The sequence below is a fragment of the Acinonyx jubatus genome, chromosome A3 (genome assembly GCF_027475565.1).
Source record: "Acinonyx jubatus isolate Ajub_Pintada_27869175 chromosome A3, VMU_Ajub_asm_v1.0, whole genome shotgun sequence".
In the NCBI taxonomy this organism is placed as follows: Eukaryota; Metazoa; Chordata; class Mammalia; order Carnivora; family Felidae; genus Acinonyx; species Acinonyx jubatus.
The window spans coordinates 31148594-31171990 of NC_069388.1; the positions used below are offsets into that span (position 1 = coordinate 31148594).

Below are 23397 nucleotides of genomic sequence, written 5' to 3' on the forward strand. Positions count from 1 at the left end.
TCTCAGCGTAGAGGTTTCTGTGAGAAATTGACCAACAGCATACATACACTGACAAACAAAAACAAAATTAAAAAAGGAAGTTGCATCAGATGAAGCTTTCTTCTCTTTTGCAGTTCCTTGGTCATCTAAAACAGAACACCAATAAACCCTTATCACCCTTTAACCCTAAGCTGGTTCTGCATTCCACTTCCTTCCCTCGGAACCCCCAACACCCACACTTCCCTTGCAACTGATACTACAGATGCCCCTTCTCATGGACATAACTGGGAAAACATTTAAAAGTGGCTCCCAGATCAGGGGTGTCTGGGTGGCACAGTCAGTTGAACGTCTGACTTCGGCTCAGGTCATGATCTCGTGGTTGATGAGTTCAAGCCCTGTGTTGGGCTCTGTGCTAACAGCTCAGAGCCTGGAGCCTGCTTTGGATTCTGTGTCTCCCTCTCTCTCTTCCCTTGCTCATGCTCTGTCTCTGTCTCAAAATAAATAAACATTAAAAAAAAAAAAAATGGCTCCCAGATCAAAGAGAGGATAAAGAACCACAGAAGTCAGGAGCTGGAAGCTGGTTATTTTAAAGAACTGATTTTACCTATAAGGAAACCAAAGCCCAGAAAGGTGAGCTGACTTGCTCAAGTTTAGAACTGGTCAGTTTCTGCCTTCTCTTAATTTTTTGTTACAGAAAATTTCAAGTGTATACAAAAGTAGACAGAATAGCCTAATGAACTCATAGATACTCATCACTCAGCTACAATTAGCTGCATTTTGCCCGGTGTTACTTTATCTATCCACCCCCCTCCCCTCCCCCCCACACACATACACTTATATTTATACTGGATTGTTTCAAAGCAAATCCAAGATTCATCATTTCTCTTGTACTACTTTGGCAGGCTTCTCTAACTCACCTAAGAATATTCAGAAATAAAAACCTATGCCATTAAGCCTTCAATAAAATTAACGGTGACTTCTTTAATATCATCTAATGCTTGTCCATATTAATTTCCCCGTTTATCTCAAAGTTGGCTTAATAGTTGGGTTGTTTCAACCAGGATTAAAGAGGTCCACACGTTGCATTTGGTTGTATGTCTCTTAACTACCTTTTGGTCCACGGCAATCTTATCTCTCTTTTTGTCTTAATGCCATTAATTCCTTAGAGAGAGTGGATCAATTGTGTTCTAGAATGTTCCCTGTTCTGGGTTTGGTGTTTTTTTTTTTTTTTTTTTTTTTTTTTACATCCATGGTGTCTTCCATGTACCCTGGTGCTTTTTGTTCCCTATATTGCCTGTACACTGGAAGTCAGGTGTAAACGCTTGCTTATATTCAGATTCAGCTTTTGAGGCAAGAAGAATTGAGAGGAGGCCAATTGGGAATTTGCTGTGGCTGCCCATCGGGGGCCATATACTAGCTCCTGACTACCTCTGGTGGTGCTAAGACCGTTCTGCAGGTTCTGCACTGGTCTGATCCCTCCCATTATAAGCTCCCCAGCAACTTTCTTTCTTTCTTTTTTTAATATGTATTTATTTTGGGGGAGATCGCAAGCAGGGAGGGGCAGACGGGGGGGACAGAGGATCTGAAGCAGGCTCTGCGCTGACAGGCTGACAGCAGCAAGCCTGATGTGGGCTTGAACTCACTAACTGTGAGATCATGACCTGAGCTGAAGTCCGACACTCAACCAACTGAGCCACCCAAGTGCCCCGCCCCCGCCCTTCCCCATCAACTTCCATACTGTGATTCCAGCATTTTATAATGATCACTGCCTGCATTCGCTGTTTCGTGGTGCTTGCAGATGACAAGTTTTCTGATTCTATCATTCTCTTAGCTTCTATTAGCTGGAATTCTTCTATAAAGGAAGACTTCCTGAAATACAGCTGGTCCAGTAAAGGTAGGATAACTGCCTGATTCTGTCCATTTATTTATCAGTTGTGCTCTTGAAACTTCTAATGGTGACAAACGCAGGGTTTTCTGTTCTTTCATTTTGTTCTTGTATCATTGTGATGTTTCAGTCCATTGTAGACACTATCCATTTAGGTGCCGGAACCGTTTGATCTCAGGCAAGTGGAAGTCCCTTCAGGTTGGCTAGTGTGTTCCTCTGACTTCATTCCATTAGCCTTTGACATCTTCCTTGCTGTTGGCAGAGTGAGATGTCCATGCGTGTCTCCATCCCCTGCCCTAAACTGTTAAATTCTGTTTTCTGCTGGTCTAGTGGGACTTGTGTGACATTTCACTGCGTCTCCTGATATCTCCTATTCCTTTGGACTTCTCTGGGCCTTTCCTCTGGCTAACAGTCGTGGTCGTTAGATGCTGGTCTTAGACACCTCTACGTTTGGCAAGATACCTCGAGAGTTATACTCTGAGTTTATATGGCTCCTTTCTTTTTAGGCATTGGGAGCCCTTGGCATACCCAGATCTCATGCTTTGCTTTGCTTTTTGTTTTGCTTTTGGCTTTAACACGGCTGCTTCATAACCACGTAGGCAGAAACAAAGGGGAAGGGGAAGAAATCAGAACATTCTGGAGATTCAGATCTGCTGTTGGAAGAATTCACTCTCAGTTCAGACATTCCTTTATCCCCTTCTCACCAAACACTGGTGCCCTTGGCCCAAGGTGGATAAGCTCAGTTAAGGCAGGTTCTGGAATGGGCATTTTGACATCCAACATCCAAAGAACAAATTTCTGCCTACTGTTATCCACTTCTGACTCTTCCCCTGTCTCTGAGGATGAGATTAGGGACAGAGAGCAGAGGTAGGAGCAGCTGGAGCAGGAGGGAGTGAAGCTCAGGGCCGGAGGTGAGGCTCAGGGATGTGGGGGGAATCAGAGAGGATGAGGAAGAGAGGGAAGCCCATGGGGGGCAGAATGAGGCCTGAAGGTGGAGTGAAATTACCCAGTGTGCACATACCAGCTAAAAGTCCCGTTGAACAAGCTGAAAGTCCACTGCCTTGTCTATTTAGTACAGCAAAGTGGTTGTAAAACAATTTTGTCCTGAGATTGCTCAGGTTGATGATTACATCTTTTGTCATTTGCATATCAAAATATCCGTATCTCCAAATGGGATCAGACCATTAGCCGTCCAGTTTAGTGTACTGAGGGGACGGTGACCCAGCTCCAGTGGAGGGATGATAGCCTTCGCATGGAAGGATGGATAGAGCTTGGAGTTCAGCAGAGGGTGAGCGGCTGTGACCTTCGATTGCCCAGAGGTCAGGACTAGGACGTTCCAGTGTGAGTCAGCACAGGTGATTAATGAGGCCTGGCATGGGGATGTGGGTGTTGCCACCAGCCCATCTAGGAAGCACCGGGCCCCAGACAGATAAGTTCCTTTCTCACTCCCTCTGACCCCCTCCCAAGAGCCCTCACCCAACTTTAGAGGGAAGCCCAGAACTTGTTGTGACACCAGGGGTGAACTTGGCTAGATTATGGGGTCAGAACAAGGCAATGACTCACTCATTGCAACAAAAACACTCATTAAAATTTTAATATTAGCTTTGAAACTCATCTCATTCAGGAAGGTAGTTGGTGACCATCCCATCTCATGACAAGCAAGGAGCCCCTCGCTACCCCTAAGGCAGCTCAACTTTAAACTGTTCTGATGGTGAAGGCCTCTTACAATACAGATGAAATGCGTTTACTCTGTGGTGCCTGTCACACTGTAGGGACTCAATAAAGGTTTGTAGAATAAATGACTGAATAGATGAACAATGTCTTTTCTTAGTAGAAGCAGAAACTGGAGACAGTCCTCCTGGTGTAAGAGTCAGGACAGTGACGCTGGACCCTTGCATTTATCTTAAGCATCCCGTCTCCCCATCCCCCCTTCTTTGTCTTAGGAAAGCTCAGACAGAACTGCTTCTCCCACCCACATGGCTTCCAAGTGCCCGCAACCTAGTCTCAGGGGCTTTGGATGAGATAAAGAGAAAAGGGGCTGTCCCCTCCTTCCCTTATTGCCTTCCCCAGAGCTTGCTGCTGGCTTTCATGCCCTGGGGTGATGTCACTGCTTCAGGGGAGATCTGTCCTGACTGCAGAGAGCCATCCTCCATGTTCCCAGGAGGGGAAGCCACTCCTTCCGGGTTACAGAGCCCGGAGTGGCCTAGAGGGTCCCTGTTGACTCTCCTCCCTTGGAGCAGAAGGCAGTCGAGGCAGCATCACCTGCCTCGCCCCTTCCTGCTCTTCACTTCTCCCAACGTGGTGGCCCAGGGCCCTGGTCACACCGTCAGCTCCCCGAGGGCAACACCCTCACCCCCCAATCCGGGTCCATGTCTTCAGCCAGCCCTTGTGAGGAGCTGCCTCCCTGAAGCAAGGAAGACCAAGTGCTAAGCAGCCTTTTTACATTATGCTGAAAAGGCTACCAAAGAGGTTGAATTCTCCCCAAGATGTACCATCCAGTGGGGACAAGCAGAGTCCAAGTGATACACAGCGTGCAACCACACACACATTTAAGTTCAGAGAAGGGTCTGAAATAGCCTAACCAAATTAGCGTTTTCGTTCAGGGATTCCCGAGGCCCTTATTTCATTCATTTTCGATTTTTGCTTATCTATATTCTAAATTTCCTTAAGGTAGTAAAGTTACAGATTGTAAAATATTTTTGGAGGAGAAAGACAGTGAGACCTTACCTCATAATGAACCATAATGGACCATCCATTCCAGGGTATATGCTTGGAGGTGTTTTTCTGACCATGCCTGGAAAGGAGCCCTGAACCAAGGCTGACCCAAGGCTCTCCCTTGCCAGGTTCGCTGGGACCCTTCCAGGCACTCAGGACCATGGGGGACCTGGTATAACCCCGTCATCAGGGGACAGACCTGCAGTGTTATATTTAGGTCATTGTTATTTATTTGCCTGTGTACCTATTGGAACTAAACTGCATCCTCTCAAAATTGAAGCCTGACACTCCGATGTGATGGTATTTGGAGATGGGATCTTTGGGAGGTAGTTAGGCTTGGATTAGCTCATGAGGGAGGGACCCTTACGATGGGATTAGTACCTTTACAAGAAAAGGGAGAGAGAAAGCTTGCTCTCTTTCCAAGTGTGCACAGAGGAAAAGGCCAGCCGAGGACACAGCGAGGCAGCCTTCACCAGAAACAGACCATGATGGCACCTTGATCTTGGACTTCCAGTCTCCGGAACAGTGAGAAATCGATCCCTGTGGTTTACACCACCGCCCAGGCTGTGGTGTTTTGTTGTAGCAGCCCGAGCACAGTACGACAAAGAACACATACATCAAAAGCACAAATCAGTGTGCCAAGTGCCATAGGTGGGGTGATGAGGCCAGAAAGTTCTGGATAAGCCCCTACTCATCTGCAGGCTGCTCAGTGCCCTGTGGGTGCAGGGGAGATGCCCAGAAATGGGCTGTAGATACAGGATGGAAGGGGAGGGAGCTTTTGTGCATAGGGCTCTGATAATTCTTGGCACTAACTACACCTTCATCAGCACGTGGGCAATGTGCCTGCACAAAGAGGTTGGTGTGGCTTAAGGGGACTCATCTGGGTAAAATAAGGCTGAGGATAATTCAAGGCAATTGTTCTTAGGGGGTGAAGAAGGGACCTCACCCCCACACCCCTTTTTCCCAGGCATGCTGGCCCCAGGTACAGCTCGCGGAAGCAGACAGTGATTGGAGTCTGAGTGGCATCGGCCCGATGCTCGCCCCTGGGGTTGTCTCTGGCAGGGCAGCACCACGAACCCACAGGAGCTATCCACAGGTAATACAATGATCTCTAATGACCAAACATCTATCTCTCACTAAACTAGGTGCCACACACATACTTTTAACCCACACCGTACTCTGCCAGCTTGGGACTGTTACCCCATTTTTCAGATAAGTAGACTGAGGCTCAGAGATTTGGATTCATACAGATGGAACCAGGATTCCAGTGCATTAGCTGTTGTAGGTGTGGCGCCTCATGAGGGGGTAACTGGTGCTCACTGTTGAGGCTCCAGTGTCTGGCATAGCACCAGCATTGATTTGGTAAAAGATATCTTGTGGGTGTCTGTGGATTATATAAAATCAGGAGCACTCCCCACACCCCAAAGCATACCTCACAGGGAAACTGAGGACTCGATAACAGGAGCTGCAGCATTGAGCCCTGCCCATACTTGACCTGTTCCACCACAGGACACATCACAAGGACCACAGCAGAGGGGTCCCTGCTTCTGCATTTTTGGCATCACCAGCCATTGGCTTCCTTATGTCTTAATGTTTCCCAAGCTTAAAATTAACTGTGAGAAGTGCAAACATTCTGGGGACTCTTCTTGAGCCAAAGGTATCGCCACCCAAACTTAATCAATATGTTGATAGAGTAGTTGGGTCCAGACTCCATACGCTCTTGAGACAACCATGAAATGCCTTCAGAGGGGAAGATGGTGCTCACCTTGGAAGCTGGACTGGTAGGTGAGTCCTTGCTGATTCCCCCAGATGGGAGAGGACTGAGTCATGATACACAAATCCTGTACTTCCAGAGAGCCCTTAAAACTTGTCTGGAGCCTGGGCCCCTCTTTCTCCACCCTCCCCACCTTCTCCTCCCAATGTCAAGCCTGGAATAGTTCATCACGCTTACTCCTCAAGCCTTGGCCCTTGGCCTTGCTGAAAGTCAATGGAGACAGATTCCTAGTTTCATCTTGAATAAAGACACTTGACGCAAGAAACTGTGTTGACTGTGTTGCTGAAAGTTACTTATGAGTTGATTCTTTGAAACTGTTGGATACCATCTACCCATTGGGCATGTTCTACAAGGCAGTGGAGGCTAGCCCACCACAGATGAACGCTGCTGAACTGCTGAACTGTTAGTCTGAGTTTCTGGTCATGGGGATGAGGAGGGAGAGGAAGACAAGAGGCTTGTCTCTTTCTTGGTACAGGGCCACACCAGGCAAAATGCTGTTTATTAGTTTTTTTTCTCTTTAACAGGCTCTCACACCCTCCTCTATATCCTGTTTCCCTGGGCTCTTATCCCTCATACTGTCTGGCACACCTGTATTCTGGAAGGAAGGACAAGGCCCAGATATCCTGTGCTCCAAAATTCTCTGCCTGCTCTCCTTGCTGGTCAGAACATTCACCAGCACCTACATCTGGAAATCAACCCACACTCTGGTAAAGGACTCATCAGATGAAAATCTTCCTATAGCTGCGTTTCCAAGAAAAGATACAAATGATTTTTGAGGTTAAATATATTTCTGTATGACTGACTCCTTTATTCCTGATTTCTTGATTACTGATTCCCCAGAATTTCTGATGGGCTGTTGGTCAGCATTTGTGAAGGTGGAGGGCAGGAATGTCTCCCTAACCTTTCCTTTTTTTTTTTTTTTTAATGTTTTATTTTTGAGAGACACAGAGACAGAATGTGAGTGGGTTAGGGGCAGAGAGTGAGGGAGACACAGAACCCGAAACAGGCTCCAGGCTCTGAGCTGTCAGCACAGAGCCTGATGCGGGGCTCGAACTCACGAGCTGTGAGATCATGACCTGAGCCGAAGTCGGATGCTCAACCGACTGAGCCACCTGGGCGCCCCTCCCTAAACTTTCACCTACAGAGCCTTGTATAATACCTCTTCCACCTTACCTTTGGCTCCAGAATGCCATCGCACACACTATGGAAACCTTGTCCTGAAGTTTTTGCATTTTTACCTGGAGCCTGCTTCGGATTCTGTGTCTCCCTCTCTCTCTCCCCCTCCCCCTCTCCTGCTCTGTCTCTCTCTCTCAAAAATAAACATTAAAAAAAATTTTTTTAATTAAAAAAATAAAAGGTAGTAAAACACTTAAAATAGTGATCAGAAGTGTCAGGGTCCCCAAGCAGCCATTACAGATGAAGTCGTAAAATACAGGAAAGTGACATGGGAATTTGTCATTGCATATATGTATATTTTTTAACTTTACATTTTGAAATAATTATAGTTTCACAAGATGCTACAAGGAGAAGTCTTTCATACCTTTCACCTGGTCTCCCACATTTTCTAGAAGAGATTTGGTAGAGTCAGTCCTAATTCTATTTTCAACATTCAGTAGAATTCTCCATGGGAAATGTCTGAGCCTGGAGTTTTTCAGGAGGTTTTAAAACTTGATTTCCTTAATGGTTATGGGGCTATTCAAACTATCTGTTTCATTTTGGGTGACTTCTGGTAGTCTTTCGAGGAATTGGCCTGTTTCTTCTTAAGTTGTCCAGTTTATGTGTAGAGTTTTTCATAGGAGCCTTGTTACCCTTTTGATGTCTGTAGGACCTGTTTCATTTCTGATATTAATAATTTATATCTTCTCTCCTTTTTGTTAGTCTTACTAGAGGGCTATCAATTTTATCAATCTTTTAAAATACCCAGCTTTTTGTTTTATTGGTTTTTCTCTATTCTTCCTTCTGTTTTCAGGTTTACTGATCTACATTTTATTACCTCCTTCTACCTGCTTGCTTTGGGTTTGTCTGGATCTTCTTTCTAGTTTCTTGAGATGGAAACTTTGGCTGTTGACCTGAGGCATTTCCTTGTTTCCAAGAGATGCATGCCAGTGCTGTGGGCTCCCTTCTCCTGCCTGCTTTTGTTGTGTTCCACACATTTTGACGTGAGGCTGCTTGGTTTTCATTCAGTTCAATGCATTTTTAAAAATTTTGACTTGAAAATTCCTCTTCAATGCATGGATTATTTAGTAATGTTTTGTTTGCAAGTATTGGAAGGTTTGCCTGTTATCTTGTCGTTACAGATTTCTAGTTTGATTGCACTGTGTTGAGGGAACTTGCTCTGTAGGATTTCGATTCACTTAACTTTGTTGAAGTTTGTTTTATGGCCCAGGATGTCGTTTCTCTTGGCACTTAGATGAATGCATGTTCTGTTCAGTGGAATGTTTTTGCAAATGTCGGCTGGATCCTGTTGGCTGATGGTGATGTTGATTTCTTCATATCCTGCCGTTTTCTGTTCAGTTGGTCTATCAGTTGTTGAGAGAAGGATATTGTTGTCTCCAAGTATAACTGCGTGTCCATTTCTTTTTTCTGTTCTATCAGTTTTTGCTTCACATTTTGTAGCTCTGCTTGATATATATACAATCTTTAGTACAGCTGAGTTTTCCGGGTGGGTTGACTGTTTTCTCATTTTGTAAATGTCCCTCTGACTCTGGGCTATTTTGCCCTGATGTCTACTTTATCGAGTCATTCCTGCCTTGCATTTGATTAACTTTTACAGGGTTTATCTCTTTTCACCCTATGTACATCATTGTATTTGAAGTGCATAGTATATAGTTGGGTGTTTTTTAATTCACTCTGCCAATCTGTCTTTTCATTGGTGTGTTTAGAAGTGTTCACATTTAATGTGATTATTGATATGTTAAGGCTTAAATTGGCTATTTTTTGTTTTCTATTTATCCTTTGTTTTCTTTTTCCGGCCTTCCTATGGACTACTTGAACATTTTTCACAATCACGTTGTTATTTGTCTATAGCGTTTGAGTTTATCTCTTTGTATAGCTTTTTTTTTTAAGTGGTTACTTAACTTATTCCCTTGTATGTACATAAACTTATCAAAGTCTACCGGGGTCATGATTTTACCAGTTTGAGTGTAGAAACATTTCCTTTACATCCTTTTCTCTCTCCCATTTATAGCTGTCTTAAATATTTCAACATACATTGAGAACATTAGTGCTATTTTTGCTTCAAGCATCAAATGATATTTAGGAAACTCAATAGGAGAAGGAAATTCTATTGTATCTGCCTATATTTTTGCTATTACCAAGTTTTTTTAATTAAAAAAAATTGTTTAATGTCTATTTTTGAGAGAGACAGAGCAGGAGCGGGGGAGAGGCCGAGAATGAGAGGGAGATACAGAATCTAAAACAGGCTGCAGGCTCTGAGCTGTCAGCACAAAGCCCGACACTGGGCTCGAACTCAGGAACAGTGAGATCATGACCTGAGCCGCAGTTGGATGCTTAACCAGCTGAACCACCCAGGTGCCCCCCAAGTTCTTTTTTTCTTCCTGGTGTTTCAACATGTCTACTTTCATTATTTACTTTTTGTTTAGAAACCTCCCTTTGGTCATTCTTTCAGGGTAGTTTTTTGGGCAACAAATTTTCCTACTTTTCCTTTATCTGATAATATCTTGATTTTCCCTTCATTTCTGGAGGATATTATTTCTGCTGCATACAGGAACTGGGCTGGAAGTACTTTTCCTTCAGCACTTGGAAAATGTCACTTCCTTCTGACGTCCATGGTTTCAGAAGAGAAATGTGCTGGCATTTGAACTGCTTTTCCCCTGTAGGTGATGGGCCATTTCTCCCTTGCTGCTTTTAAGACTTTGTCTTTAATTTACAGGAGTTGGACTATGATGTCTTGGTGTGGATTTCTTTGGGTTTGTATGTGGTTTGCTTAGGTTCTTAAATCTTTAGGTTTATGGGGTTTTCTCCCCAAACTTGGGAAATTTAGTCATTTATTCTTTGAACGTTTTTTTCAGCCCCACCCCCTTTTTTCCTCTCCTTCTGGGACTCTGATGACATGAATGTTAGATTTTTTTATTTTTTGCTTTAGTCCCACATGCGCCTGAGGCTATGTTCTTTTTTTTTTTTTTTTTTTCTTCAGTCCGTTTTCTCTCTGTTCAGATTGGGTAATCTTTATTCTATATTCCAGTTCTCAGATTCTTCCCTCTGTCCTCTCTATTCTGCTGTCGAGTTTTTAAATTTGTTTATATTCATAGTTCTAAAATGTGTATGCAGTTCTTCTTTGCTAAGAGTATTTTTCATTGGTTTCGGGCATGTTTCTAATTGCTTGTCAAAGCATTTCTGTGATGGGGTACTCTAAAATCATTCACAGATAACTCTAGTGTCTGTGTCACCTCAGTGCTGACAATCGTCTTTTCTCACGTGGTTTGAGATCTTCCTAGTGCTTGCTATGGTAAGTGGAGATTTTTAGCAGTATGTTACAAGACTCTGGACCTTATTTACATAGTGTATTTTAACAGGCCTCTCCTGCCCCTGCACTGCTTCATTACTGCCAGGGAGAAGGTTCCTGTTGGCCCCTGGAGACTGGAAGGGCTGGGAGTTCAAGCTCCACACTAGACCTCATCTGACACCGCCCAGTGGGGACAGGGGTGGGGCGGGGAGGGAGGCACCTTGTTACCACTGGAAGGAGATGAAGTCTGGGCTCCCTGTGTAGTTTCCACGAACACTGTAGCCAGAGCTGCCTCATTACCCGTGTGGTGGTGAAAACCCCGATTCTCCTGGGTCTCTTTTGCCTCCATCCGGGGAGGGAAGGGGAGGGTGCCTCAGAACTACAGGTGAGGGTGGAGTACAGGTTCCCCTCTAGGCCTTCTCTGGCACCGTCCTGTCAGGGATTGGGGGGGGGGGGGCAGTTTTAGCCTGGCATGGGTGGAATCTAGGCTCTCCACCTGGCCTTTACTGGTTGCAGGGGGAGGATGGGGCTGCAGTCTTTCCCATGGCATTTGATTGGAATAGAGCCGTTATTGCCTAAAAGACTTGTCTTGCTAGGCTCTCCTTTTCCTGGTTTTGTGGCTGTAGAGAGCAAGCTTTGCTGTTGTTTTCTACACTCGGCATTTCCTTGTTGCCAGCTTCTCCAGTATTCTCTGGGATAGCTGAGGCAAAAAGAAAACCCAGGGAACTCACCACCATGTTGTTCCTTGAGTCCCAAGGTCCCTAGCCATCTTTCTTCCCTCTGCCTTTCAGTCTTATGTTTGTGTTACATATAATGTTGATGAGGTTTTCAGTTGCACTAGCAGCAGGAATATGGAAAGTCCGTCTCTTCCATTTTTCTGGAAGGAGTCCAATTTTTCATTATATATTAAATCAAAAAATGAAAAAAAAAAAGACCTACAATTTTACCAAAAATAAAATGTACTACATGCACAGAAAAAGGACTAGAAGTATACAGTATACGGAATTACAATAATAGTATTTGGGTCATAGACTTGTGGATAATATCTGTTTCTTGTTTACTTCTATTTTCCATTTTAAAATAATGAACATGTATCACTTTGGAAATAATTTGAAAAAAATTGTTTTCCTACCAGTTGATTTCGACTAGTGTCTTCCCTTCATATGAAAACCCCAGGTTATATTCACTTTTGCTATGTGAGTGTGGGTTCCAAACTACCGAAGCCAAACAGTATTTGGATCTATTTGGACCCTTATTTTAGAATGCTTTTTGAAATTCCCAAACGGAGAATCAATGGAGCCAGAGGGCAGAAAGGCTGGTATCTTGGGCAAAGACCCTCCTTGACTGCCACCACCAGCAAATGACACTGGTAAGCAGGCTAGACAGTTCAGATATGAACAACCCTTACCTCTTTGCCTCCCTGTATGAACACAGTGGATACTCTCGAGAGTCAAAGTATATACTTTGCTACCTTATAGCAATAGGCTGCGGTCTGGGGTCAGTTCTAACAGACTTTCTTGTGAGATCTGGCTTATCTTCCAAGCATGACTAGTGCACCAGGAGGAGCTGGGGTACAAAGAATAATTTTTTTCTTAAGAACAAGCACTTCCAACCGATATACTGAACGTATCACTCCCCCAAATTTCCCCAAGCCTTATTTGTAGCCTTTCCTCGCTCCCCACTTCACCCCCATTTCTCTGAATCACTGATTTGCTTAATTACATTAGTTCTTGTATTCTAGAATTTAAATAAATGGGCTTACGTGGCATGAACTCTTTTGTCTTGATGAAAGCATTCTATTCTACGGATATACCACAATTTTTGCATCCATCCGCTTAATAGATACATAGGTTGTTTCCAGTTTGGGGCTGGTACAGATATGGTGCTATGAACGGTCAAGTCTTCATGTGGACACAGGCTTTCATTTCTTGTGGTGAACAATTAGGAGTAGAATGGCTGACTGGTAAGTGTATGTTAACTTTTAAAGAAACCATGAAAATGGCTTAGACATGCCAGAAGACTATCTAGTCATTGTTCATGCTCGTTTTATGGGTCATTTGACATTTTAATGTTCTAGTCCTGACTAGTCCACTAATTAACTGCTACCTGTTCGTGTTTAGCAACTTAAAACAGGAAACCCTTCCGTACTGACAATATGAACTCTGTTCCAATTTTTAAAATATTTTCTTCCTGCTTGTCTTTGGCAGAAAGCAGCCACTTACCATTCTCATCTTCAGACTATTAGTTAACTTTTCTCAGAGACTTCATATATTCAGCTTAGTTCATTTCCTATGGATGTTAACTAAGGGACATTACTATGAAACGATTTCACATGTTATAAAACGTATTAAGTATTTAAATATTACTATATTGCTGGGCCCCTGGCAATCTGAGAAATTTTCAAGAGACTCACCTCTGATTGATGTAGGTGTATTTTGGCTTTTGTTGGTTCTCAGAAATTAAAGTCTCTGAGTCTGTCATGCTACCAAAACAAGAAATTTATTAGGTGAACAAAGTTGTCCATGTACCCTACAAACAAGACATTCCTATGGGCCACCACCACATCTGTAACCAGAGGTCCAGGCTCCAGTCGTTGAGGACATACAGCACCTTGGTCTCTCCAATTCATAATGAGCAAGAGTTTCTGACAGCTCCTTAAGAACTAGAACCAGCCATAGGAAAAACTGGCTTCACGAGGTTTCTGAGGCAGAAGCAGAATCAAATCATTTTGGGGGCAGCGGGCTTCTTCACCCTTGGTGCTGTGTAATGAAATAAATTTCCTGTGTGTGTGTGGGGTCCTGCTTAGTGGATGAAACAGTGCACATATAACACCATGATGGGCATTTAAAAGACAGAAAGCAAGTATATGTGTACCAAGCATTGAGATAAGCCTCTCTGACATGCCATCAAAGCAACGTCAGAGTGTTCTTTATATCCTGGACTCAGACACACAAGTAACAAGGCAAGCAACTGTGAAGTGAACAGCAGTTAGCTACTCGGGGAATTCAGGGCAGGGGAAAGGGCACTGCCCTGTAGGCTATTCAGAATTCAGAAAACACTTCAGTCCTTTGAGGTGGTCATGCAGGAAGGAAGAAGTGAAATAATAAAATACGGCAAAAGCAAACACCCAGAAGAGAGAACATAAGAGCTTTCTGACAGCGAGGAAAGAAATGTGACAGGAGAGGAGGGCCTGGGCTGAGGATGGCCAGAGAAAAGGCTGGGAGGCAGCAGGGGAAGGAGAGCATCCATGAGGTTGGATAAAGCCACTCTAGCCACATTGTTTTCACGGCAGCAAGACGACACTTGCCTGGTTAACTGAGATATGACCTACCCGTTGTTCATTTATCCCTACACCAAGTCAGAGTAGAACCTACTCGAATTATTTACTGCTTGTTTAATGCCAAGTACATGGAGTGTCTGACGTGTGTGAGGAAAATGCAGGCTGCTGTACTGCAAAGCATAGTATGTAAAAATTATATTTGAGCACTTACATGCTTGTAGGTGCATATACATGTGTAAGGGTACATGGTCTACCAGTCAAGTTTTCCTGGGTGTTAAAGCAACAAAACCTGCCTCTAATATTAGAAGAAAGGAATTCACTAGAGGGATGTAGGTGATCTCACATAACTGAAGGGAAGGCCTTAGCAGAGGTCAGAAGGGGCAAGCGGGAAGATTCTATGGGCTTCACTGTAGGTACTAGAGTTGCTCTAGAAACGAAACAGTCTAAACACTTGTTCTATGGTTGTTCTGATTAATAGACAATGATGCAGGACAGGGTCCAGTTGGTCTGCCTTTGTTCATGCACCTAGCCCCTTGGCTAAAGGAGAATGCTTTATTTTACAGGTCCCCAAAGATTGTACCCAACAGAGGAGAGAGAACATCCCCCCAAAATACTGCTCTCAGGAAATAGGAGGTGGGTGCTGGGCAGCTAGACACCCATAAACCTCCACCACATACACCACACACATGAACTTTGGTCCCCTCTGGAGAGGAGGAACCTGTATCACAATCCTCTGGGATGGTGGGAATTTTTAGCACTGGATGATGATTTGGTGAGTTTGTGCCAAAACAAAACACAAAACCAAACAAATACACAGGAAAAATAGGCAAATCACAAAAAGAGGGAGGAAAAAAGTATAAAATAAAATAGAAAAAACTCCTTGGACAAGAAATCAAAATGTTGCTACCAAGCGACTCTGGGATGGAGTACAAATGTCCCCACTCTCCTTTTGGGTAGTAATTACCAGGTGCAATCATATACCTGGATTTACACTGAGGTCCCAGAACTCCTAAGGGAGCCAACCACAAGACCAGCAGAGAAGCTGGAAGCGGGAAAGAAACAAGAGCATGAGCTCGTGTACCAAAACTCCAAACCACAGCAGAAAACTCAATGCAAATAAAGATAGCCAACAAAATCAGAAAAAGAACTCATTCCAGAAAGGCCTAAAAAGTATAGGGTAAAACGAAATAGGTTGAGAATGTTTAAAGAATAAGTGGAAGTTACACTTCTACTAAAAAAAAAAAAAAAAAAAAAAAGAACTGCAAATTATTCAATAAAAATGGGAAGTAATGAAATAAAATCAGATGGACATAAAGAATTGACTGGAAATCCTGGAAATGAAAAATATAGTTTAATATTTAAAAATTCAGTAAGAAGTGTAAATGAGATACAGTGGAAGCAAACAATTGGAATACAACACTGAGGAAATCAACCATCTCACTCACACACGTGCACACACACACCACCTTTCCACTTACACGTCTGACAGGCATCTTAAGTGTTTTTAGCCAAGGAGCCCTACCTTCAAATCCTACCTTCAAATCACATCTCTATTAGGAGAACCAAAACAGGTCAGAACAGAGTCACTGTGGCTGAAGTGTGGTAGGACTTATCTGTCATTAAATGAGCTAATATCAGGCTAACGCTTAGTTACTTTTCTTCTGTTGCCCTCTTCAACAACTGCTTTACAATCTTAAAACATACATTATACCTCAACTAAGTAATAAGCATGTTGAAGACAGAAGCTACTTTATTCTCCTAAGCCCTCAGTCTAGCTAGAAACTAAAACATAAGGTTCACACTTTATACATACTTCCATCATGATAGAAACAATAGCTCCTTGTATAGACTTTTTTTTTTCAAAAAGTAAAATTCTTGTTCCCCTTTGATTAAAACAATGGTTTTCCAGGGTGCCTGGGTGGCTCAGTTAGTTAAGTATCTGATTTTGGCTCAGGTCATGATTGCACAGTTCATGGGTTCGAGTCATGTGTCGGGCTCTGTGCTGACAGCTCAGAGCCTGCAGCCTGCTTCGGACTCTGTGTCTCCCTCTCTCACCACTCCCACCCCCAGCTCATGGCTCTCTTCTTCAGAAATAAACATTAAAACATTAAAAACAACAACAACAGTATTTTTCCAAGGCCAACTCTATTATGTTGTTATAGTATTGAGGGAGGTTCAACCCAAGAAAAGGTACCAAATAAATCTACATTAGGTAAAATTTTGCACACTAAATTTAAGAGTAATTAATGAAAAAAAACAAAAACAAACACTGCTCAATACTAGTAAAGCCTAATTTAAAAAGTACATCTTTAGCAATCTAATCAAGGATAACTCACCCCTTCACACCAAAGAAAATATTAAGAAAAAGTGATTGTTTCTTGGAAGACTTCTTGGAAGTATATACAAATACATACATACATATACATATATATATATATATACACACACACACACACATATACATACACACATACATATATACACATATGTATGTTTACATACACTTATGATATCCAGTATTTAGTATGTATTATAATGTATATAATGTATAATATATATACACTATACAGCTGGATGTACAAGTAATTTTTTTTTAATCTAGGAAAACTAGCTGATGTGCCCAAAAAATATAAATAAATAAAAAAAAAAGTAGAGAGGGACACCTGGGTGGCTCAGTTAAGCATCCAACTCTTGGTTTCAGCTCAGGTCATGATCTCAAGGTTCCTGGAATCCATTAGGCCCCCATCAGGCTCTCTGCACTGACAGGACAGAGCCTGCTTGGGATTCTCTCTCTCCCTCTCTCTCTGCCCCGCCTCTGCTCATGCTCTCTCTCAAGATAAGTATTTAAAAAAAAAAAAAAAAAAAAGAACATTAACAGGTTCTAACTAAAGAAGTAACTGTAAGGGTAGGAATACTTCAAAATATGCACATAGTTTTATAGGAGCACTTATCAAAGTGCCAATGAACAGACTATACTAACATTACATAAACTGTTCCAAAGACAGAAAAACCTGAAAAGCTACTCAACTGACTTTATAAGGCTATCCTAATGGTCTCCAAAACTAGACAAAAATAGAAGAAAACGAAGTCAATCTCATTAATGAATACAGATAATAAATCCTAAACAAATCAGTCAATACCTGTCAAAAGAACATTAATAAGTGTTATACCAATTACTGAAGGGTAATTCAACATTAGAAAATATATTAGCCTCATTCACTCCATTAATATTAACAGATGAAATAAGAACTATGCTTGTTTTCTAATTCCTCAAAAACCCACAGAATAAATTCAGCACCTATTCCTTGGGGGTGGGTAGGGGCTGGGGGGAAGGGATCCTTTAGCTAACCTAGAAGAAAAAGAAATTTCCTTAATTTCATAAGGGTCACCTCTATAACTAGAAACTCCAGTAGCCATCATATTATTTCCCATGACGGTAAAGAAATAAGGACGCCTACAATTGTTATTAGCTACTGAAGTAAGACAAGATAAAGAGAAAGCTGTCATTAAAAAGTAGAAAATGTATTTGATAATATGATCAACTAGAAAACCCCAGTTAAATAACAAAATGTTTTGACTAATCGGATTCAGCAGAGTAGCTACAGATGAGAGCAGTAAACCAAAATTAACTGATTACTGAAGAACATACTTAAGGAAAATAGGAATTAAAAAACAAATTAAGTTTTTCTAATGTAAGAATAAGCTTTAAAAAGTTTAAAACACCTATGTGAAAAACTAATTTTACCGGAAGATGTAAAAATTTTGAAAAAAATGGAGACACACACTATGTTCTGGATAGACTTCATACTTGTAAAACATTAAATCCTTCCCACATGTTAATCCAGAAAATCAACCCAACACTGGTCAAAATCCCAAGGGGACTTTTCTGGCACTTGATAAGGTAATTCTATGCAATTAAAAGAATATGTGCAAGATTTTTTTTAATTAAAAAGTAACAAATGGGCAATTGACCTATCACATACCATAATATAAACTTCCATGATTTTTCTCTTCCTGGTAACGAGTGATTAGTGTAATACTCCTGGATGTCACTTACTAAGACTCGGATCATTGTGGGAGGTAGAATGGGAAGTTTTAGCGGAAGGAAGGAGGAAGAGTTTTTTGGAGGCACATGACGTGTGAGGTGCCCATTCAACCTTCAACTAGAGATGTGCACAGACAGCTGGATGTGTGAATCTGAGCTTACAGGAGTCTGGGCTGCAGACAGACACTTGAAGCCATGGCGTGGAACATTTGCTAGACTTTTAGTTATCTTCTGGTGACATTACATAGTTTGGCTTTGCAAGTTTAGTTTCAGAAGTTCACTTATCCTGTCTGCATTTGTTTTCTGAGCAAACAGGTAGATGTATGCTTGGACCAATTTCATACAAGATTAGATAAATTAATCTCTGTACTTCTTTTATTACTCCTGTACTAATACTACTTTCCTCATTATTTTAAAATGCATTTCTCTCATTTCCCTTTAAAATCAGTAAAAAAAAAAAAAATCCTCCACTGTCAGGATGGCTTCTTCATTCTCCCTAAACATACTGCAGATACTACCTTGGCCTGAGTTTACAATGATTATGCCCCAAAGTGGCTTCACAACCACCCTGATCTCTACCCCATTCTGCAAGGGCTCGAGAGCTTTGTTTCAACTTAACCTCTTTCTCTCATCTCTAACACATACTTGTACGGTCTTAATCATATGCTTTCTTGCATTTTCAACATTTCGAATCTATTTCTCAAACTATGCAAACCCACTGTGATATCTGAGGAAATTTCCACTCATGAACACCAAAATAATGCAGTGTTCCTTCTGTGTTTACTTTGCTTCCTACCCCAACACCACACAATCCAAACCGAAAATGCAAAGGAGTCGGCTGTAGCCAAATCTAAATGAACAGGACTCCACTGCCAACCTAGAATACCAAGCCAGTGATAACGTGAAAGACAGAAATGCAGTCCAGCTGTGAAGAGAAAGAGCCAAGGCACAAAAGACAATGACACTCCACCGGGACTAATGAGACAGCCACTCCGCAGGTCACCCAAGTCCTATCCAAGGCCGCGTACCCTGCCCTATCAGGCCACCAGCTGCAGGATTTAGGTGTACTCCCCAGGAAGGGGCAGCCGGGCCTGGGGGGAAACCTGTACCTCATCTTCTACTCAGTCTCATAATTGTCCTCACTTAGCATGAAGTAGAAAATTGGTTTACAGTAACCCACCTGTGACCCCAAGCAACTGGGGCAGAGTACACATGCAAACACACATGCACACGAGCACACACACTCCAGACAACATAGCCAGGCATGCCGTACAAAACCGTATGTATACTGTGAAACAATCTGAGTTAGGAAACTAGGATCGTTGCCACCGCCATTTATTTGTCTAGTTCATGACTAAGTATGGAACACTATAGTAGTGCTAGAAATGCAAAGAGGTCCCTGCCCTTAAGGGGCTTACAATCTTAGGGAAATAGAACAGGCACATAGAGAGACTGTAAGAAAGCACATGCTAACAAACGCCACGAGAATTCAGAAGGCAGCATAGTTCAAGAACACGGGATTAGGAATCACAAAACCCAGTTCTAGTCCCAACCTGGTAAAAAAGTCAGTTCACTTCTCTGGGTTTACTGGCCCAGCTACAAAACGAAGCAGTGAGATTTAGAGGCTGCACGCATTTGTTTGCATCATAATTCCAATCAGAAGCTGAGCAAAGTTTTATGGAAGAGGCGGTACCTGAGCTGGACACTGAAGGAAGACAGAGAAGGCATTTCAGACAAGGAAAGGGGTACTGAGGTACTGAGGTAGGCCTAAGGGGGGGGGGATGTTGGGAGGAGAGGAGACACAAGGAACAATGGCAGTGAGGTAATGAGCGGCTGTGGTAGCCCTGAGGCACTACCGACACAGGAATGAACTGTATTCCTCACATTCACATCCAGTCAGTTACAGTACAGAGTTCCAGAGAGTAGAAAACACCAGAGAACAATGGCGGCATTTTATCAAACATTGCAATTTCCAGAAAATATAAAACGATTTTAACATTATACCTCTACATTGAAAATTGACATCAACAAACTGTTCCCACTGTCAAAATGTAAACCAAAGTTTACATTCTTAGTAAACATAATTAAATCTCTTAATTCAAAAGGACATTTGATACAAATTATTATCCCAATAATTCCAACATTTTTCTACTATGTTCCATGCACTGTGGAAATAAAAAGCCAAGGTCCCTGCCCTTGAAGAGACTGCAGCCTGGTGAGACAAACCACCATGCCTACCTAGAATGCACGGCATGATCCAGGTATGCACATGGCTATGGAGTAAAAGATGGACTCATCCCTTCTGAACAAGTTTCAGCAAGGACTCAGAGGAGAGGCCGATGGCTCAAGGAGCAAGGAGTCTGGCAGGGTGAAAGTGTCTGTGGGGAGGAGAGGGCTTCCAGGCACAGGGCGCATGGCTACAGACAGGGAATAGCGTAGGAGCATGGCGTGGCCAGGGGAATGGTGGGCACAGTGGGTACAGTGTGGCCAGAGCACTGCACAGGGCAACGGCTAGTGGTATGGACGCCTGGACTTAGTCCTAGAAAAGTGGGGGAGCTACTGCTTGCTATGCTTTAATTTTCTACTAACCCTGGTTTATAAGGTCAGGAAGGGATGCAAAGGAAGTGAGCAGTGAGGCTCTTTCTGTGTCATAAGCAGTCCTTGCGAGCTCTTTGCAAATTACATTGTTCAGGAACCGCCCCCCCCCCCCGCCCCTCCCACCTCTCCTTTCCCTTTACGATCTTGAGTCTTCAACATGGAGCTGCACTGCCACGGGACTGGAAAGGCACAGGGGAGGAGGGCAAGTGAACAGGACCGAAAACGCACACCTACAGCTAACCGAGTTACCATAAGGTAATGGTCACTGTACTGTACACAGGTCTGCAGACAAAATGAATTTTTTCAGAAGTTTTCTAAAACTGCCTAATTCACACCAAAGTCACACCAAAGTGTTGGAAAATCTTTCAGTGTGGGAAAAGTATATAGAACACTTGTAGAAGACTGCATTTCCTAAACTCTTTTCCATTAAATATCAGTGTTACAGCACAAAACCATAACAGGATTTCAAAGCCTATCCTCACACGATTAAGACTGAACCAAAACTGCATTGTTTGGCTTAAAAAATAAAAAGATACACCGTGTAATTCCAAGTCTTAGGTTCTCAGCTAGGATTCTCAGCTAGTACTAAAATGTGTCAATGCATGACTAAATTGCCTAAGTGAAGAACATGCAGTAAAAGGCAGATGCAAGTAGGGCATTACTTTAGGGCAGGAGTCCAATGTCTCGTAGTAAGAGAACCAAGTCTATAAAAGTAATACCTTCCTGAAATTTTGTTTTAAAAGGAGGAAGATAAATCTGTGTGTTTTATTCAACATTCATTCTTAAGTTACAGTTAATGCCAAAACAATCAGCTTCTAAGGAAAGAAACCTTAGTATAATCCTAAATACATGCATATACATTTAGAAGGATCGTCTACATTTCCTAAATAAGTTACATGCCTGATATACATTAACCAATAAAAAATACCAATGTGAGAATTCAGGACATTTATTTTTCTGCATGGAGATTTAACTGCTGTACAACACACACACGCACACACAACAAACCCACAGAGCAACGGTGTGTAATAGGTAGTGAGAGACACTTAAAATAAGCATATTTAAAATGCCTACAAACAGGCTTTTTTTTCTTTTTTCTTTTTTTAGGCAACAAAATATTTTCAGTCCTTGACACCTTCTCACACTCACCTAGCACCACAGATGCAAGGACTTACAGTAAACATGTACAATCTCATGCTTAAAACCTAAAGCATGCATGGAATAGAATTTACACATTATGGCCTACTCTATTAAGTATGCACTACATACTTCTAATATTTTATACATTAAATTACCCTGCAGCATTTTGAAACTTTAACATTTATGCAAAACAACTTTTGAAAGACTTATGAGACAAGTTTTCAAGGATCACCTCCAGGCTGTTTACACAGGCATTGGTTTGGTTAAGTGGGAGAATGGCAGCAGCCTCAAGGTTCATACTGAATGAAAATGGTGTGTGCGCATGTCAATCCATGTAAAAAATACATATATACATAGATGGCACAAAGATTTGTGCAGTTGGAATCACCAGTGCAAATGCATGCATTTGAGGTACTTATTTTTTCCATGGTCAGGTATAATTATGCATAGTCATGTTCCTCAAGTGCTAAATATTTCAGACCTGATCAAATGAAAGTTGTAAGAACTGTAAATATAAGATATTTATATAGTTAATTTCCAAGCACTATGGTTTTAATGGACGTTTAACATTATATGTTTACATATTTAGTTTAAAATGTTTGCCAACCAATAAATTTTCTCATTGTAAAGAGACTGACTGGTAATTATACCTGGCCAAATGATTTAAATAGCATACTTGAAATCCTAGCAAGAATTGTAGTGAAATAGTAAAATACTTCATTATTGCTTCATTGGACTGAGAAACCTAGAAGGCATAGATAAACAATGCTCAGTGATGAAAAGTGAATCCCCACAACAGTGGTGCATGCCCCAAAAGGGCCTCTGCCCAGTAAAAACTAAGCACTCCCCACGTTATCAATGCCGTTGGCATCCACATGGATATCAGGCTCCCCGCACAAAGATGAGGGAACAAAGCGGCTAACAGTGGGACACAAACAGCTCTTAAGCTCTGGCAATTCTTGCTTCAGGCGTTCCAACTGCTCCACTTGGAATATATTTGGCTGTTCAGGCATCCAATCATATATCCTATGATGAAACAAACAACAAACACATAAAATAGTGTAATTTCATGGTTCCCTTAAGACCTGACTTAACCTTTTCAGGAGAATTTGATTACAGAACGCCTGGAACATTCGTAGTACAGGAGCACACCCTCCCCCAACTTTTTACAGGATGGAAGTTATCAGCTCTGTTTAAAAATACTTCTCCATCTTTCTAATAATGCGGAATAACAGCATTTCTTTTTGGACCCGTGATGAAAAAGCCTGATTATAAAGCAACTGAAACAGAAAATGAAATAAATCTGTAGTTTACTGAGTGACTGATTCTTCAGGTATCTTCTCTCCAAGTGAATCAATCGACAAGGCCTTATTTTATGACGGGAAGCTAGAAAGAGGCAGAGCTGGAATCCATACCCAGTTGTGACTTCAAAGCACTGAAGATGTGCACTGAGAACTGTCCTGAAGTTGTGTGGCACAGGCACACGCACTCACAGTTGAGAGCCCAGAAAAAGCCC

The 23397-nt window shown here is 42.2% G+C and overlaps 1 protein-coding gene across 2 annotated transcripts in view; it reads right to left on the minus strand.

Annotated features, from left to right (window-relative positions):
• Positions 1-13298: 13298 nt before the first annotated feature.
• The window catches only part of GPCPD1 (glycerophosphocholine phosphodiesterase 1), a 56153-nt gene continuing 46054 nt past the window's right edge, over positions 13299-23397 (minus strand). Inside the window, exon 20 of one of the 2 annotated variants that reach the window (XM_027069608.2) lies at positions 13299-22907. In XM_027069608.2, coding sequence (XP_026925409.1) covers positions 22718-22907 — 190 coding nt within the window. In that variant the 3' untranslated portion in view covers positions 13299-22717. The remainder of the gene's footprint in view (positions 22908-23397) is intronic. The other variant, XM_053200220.1, reaches the window with a different exon arrangement.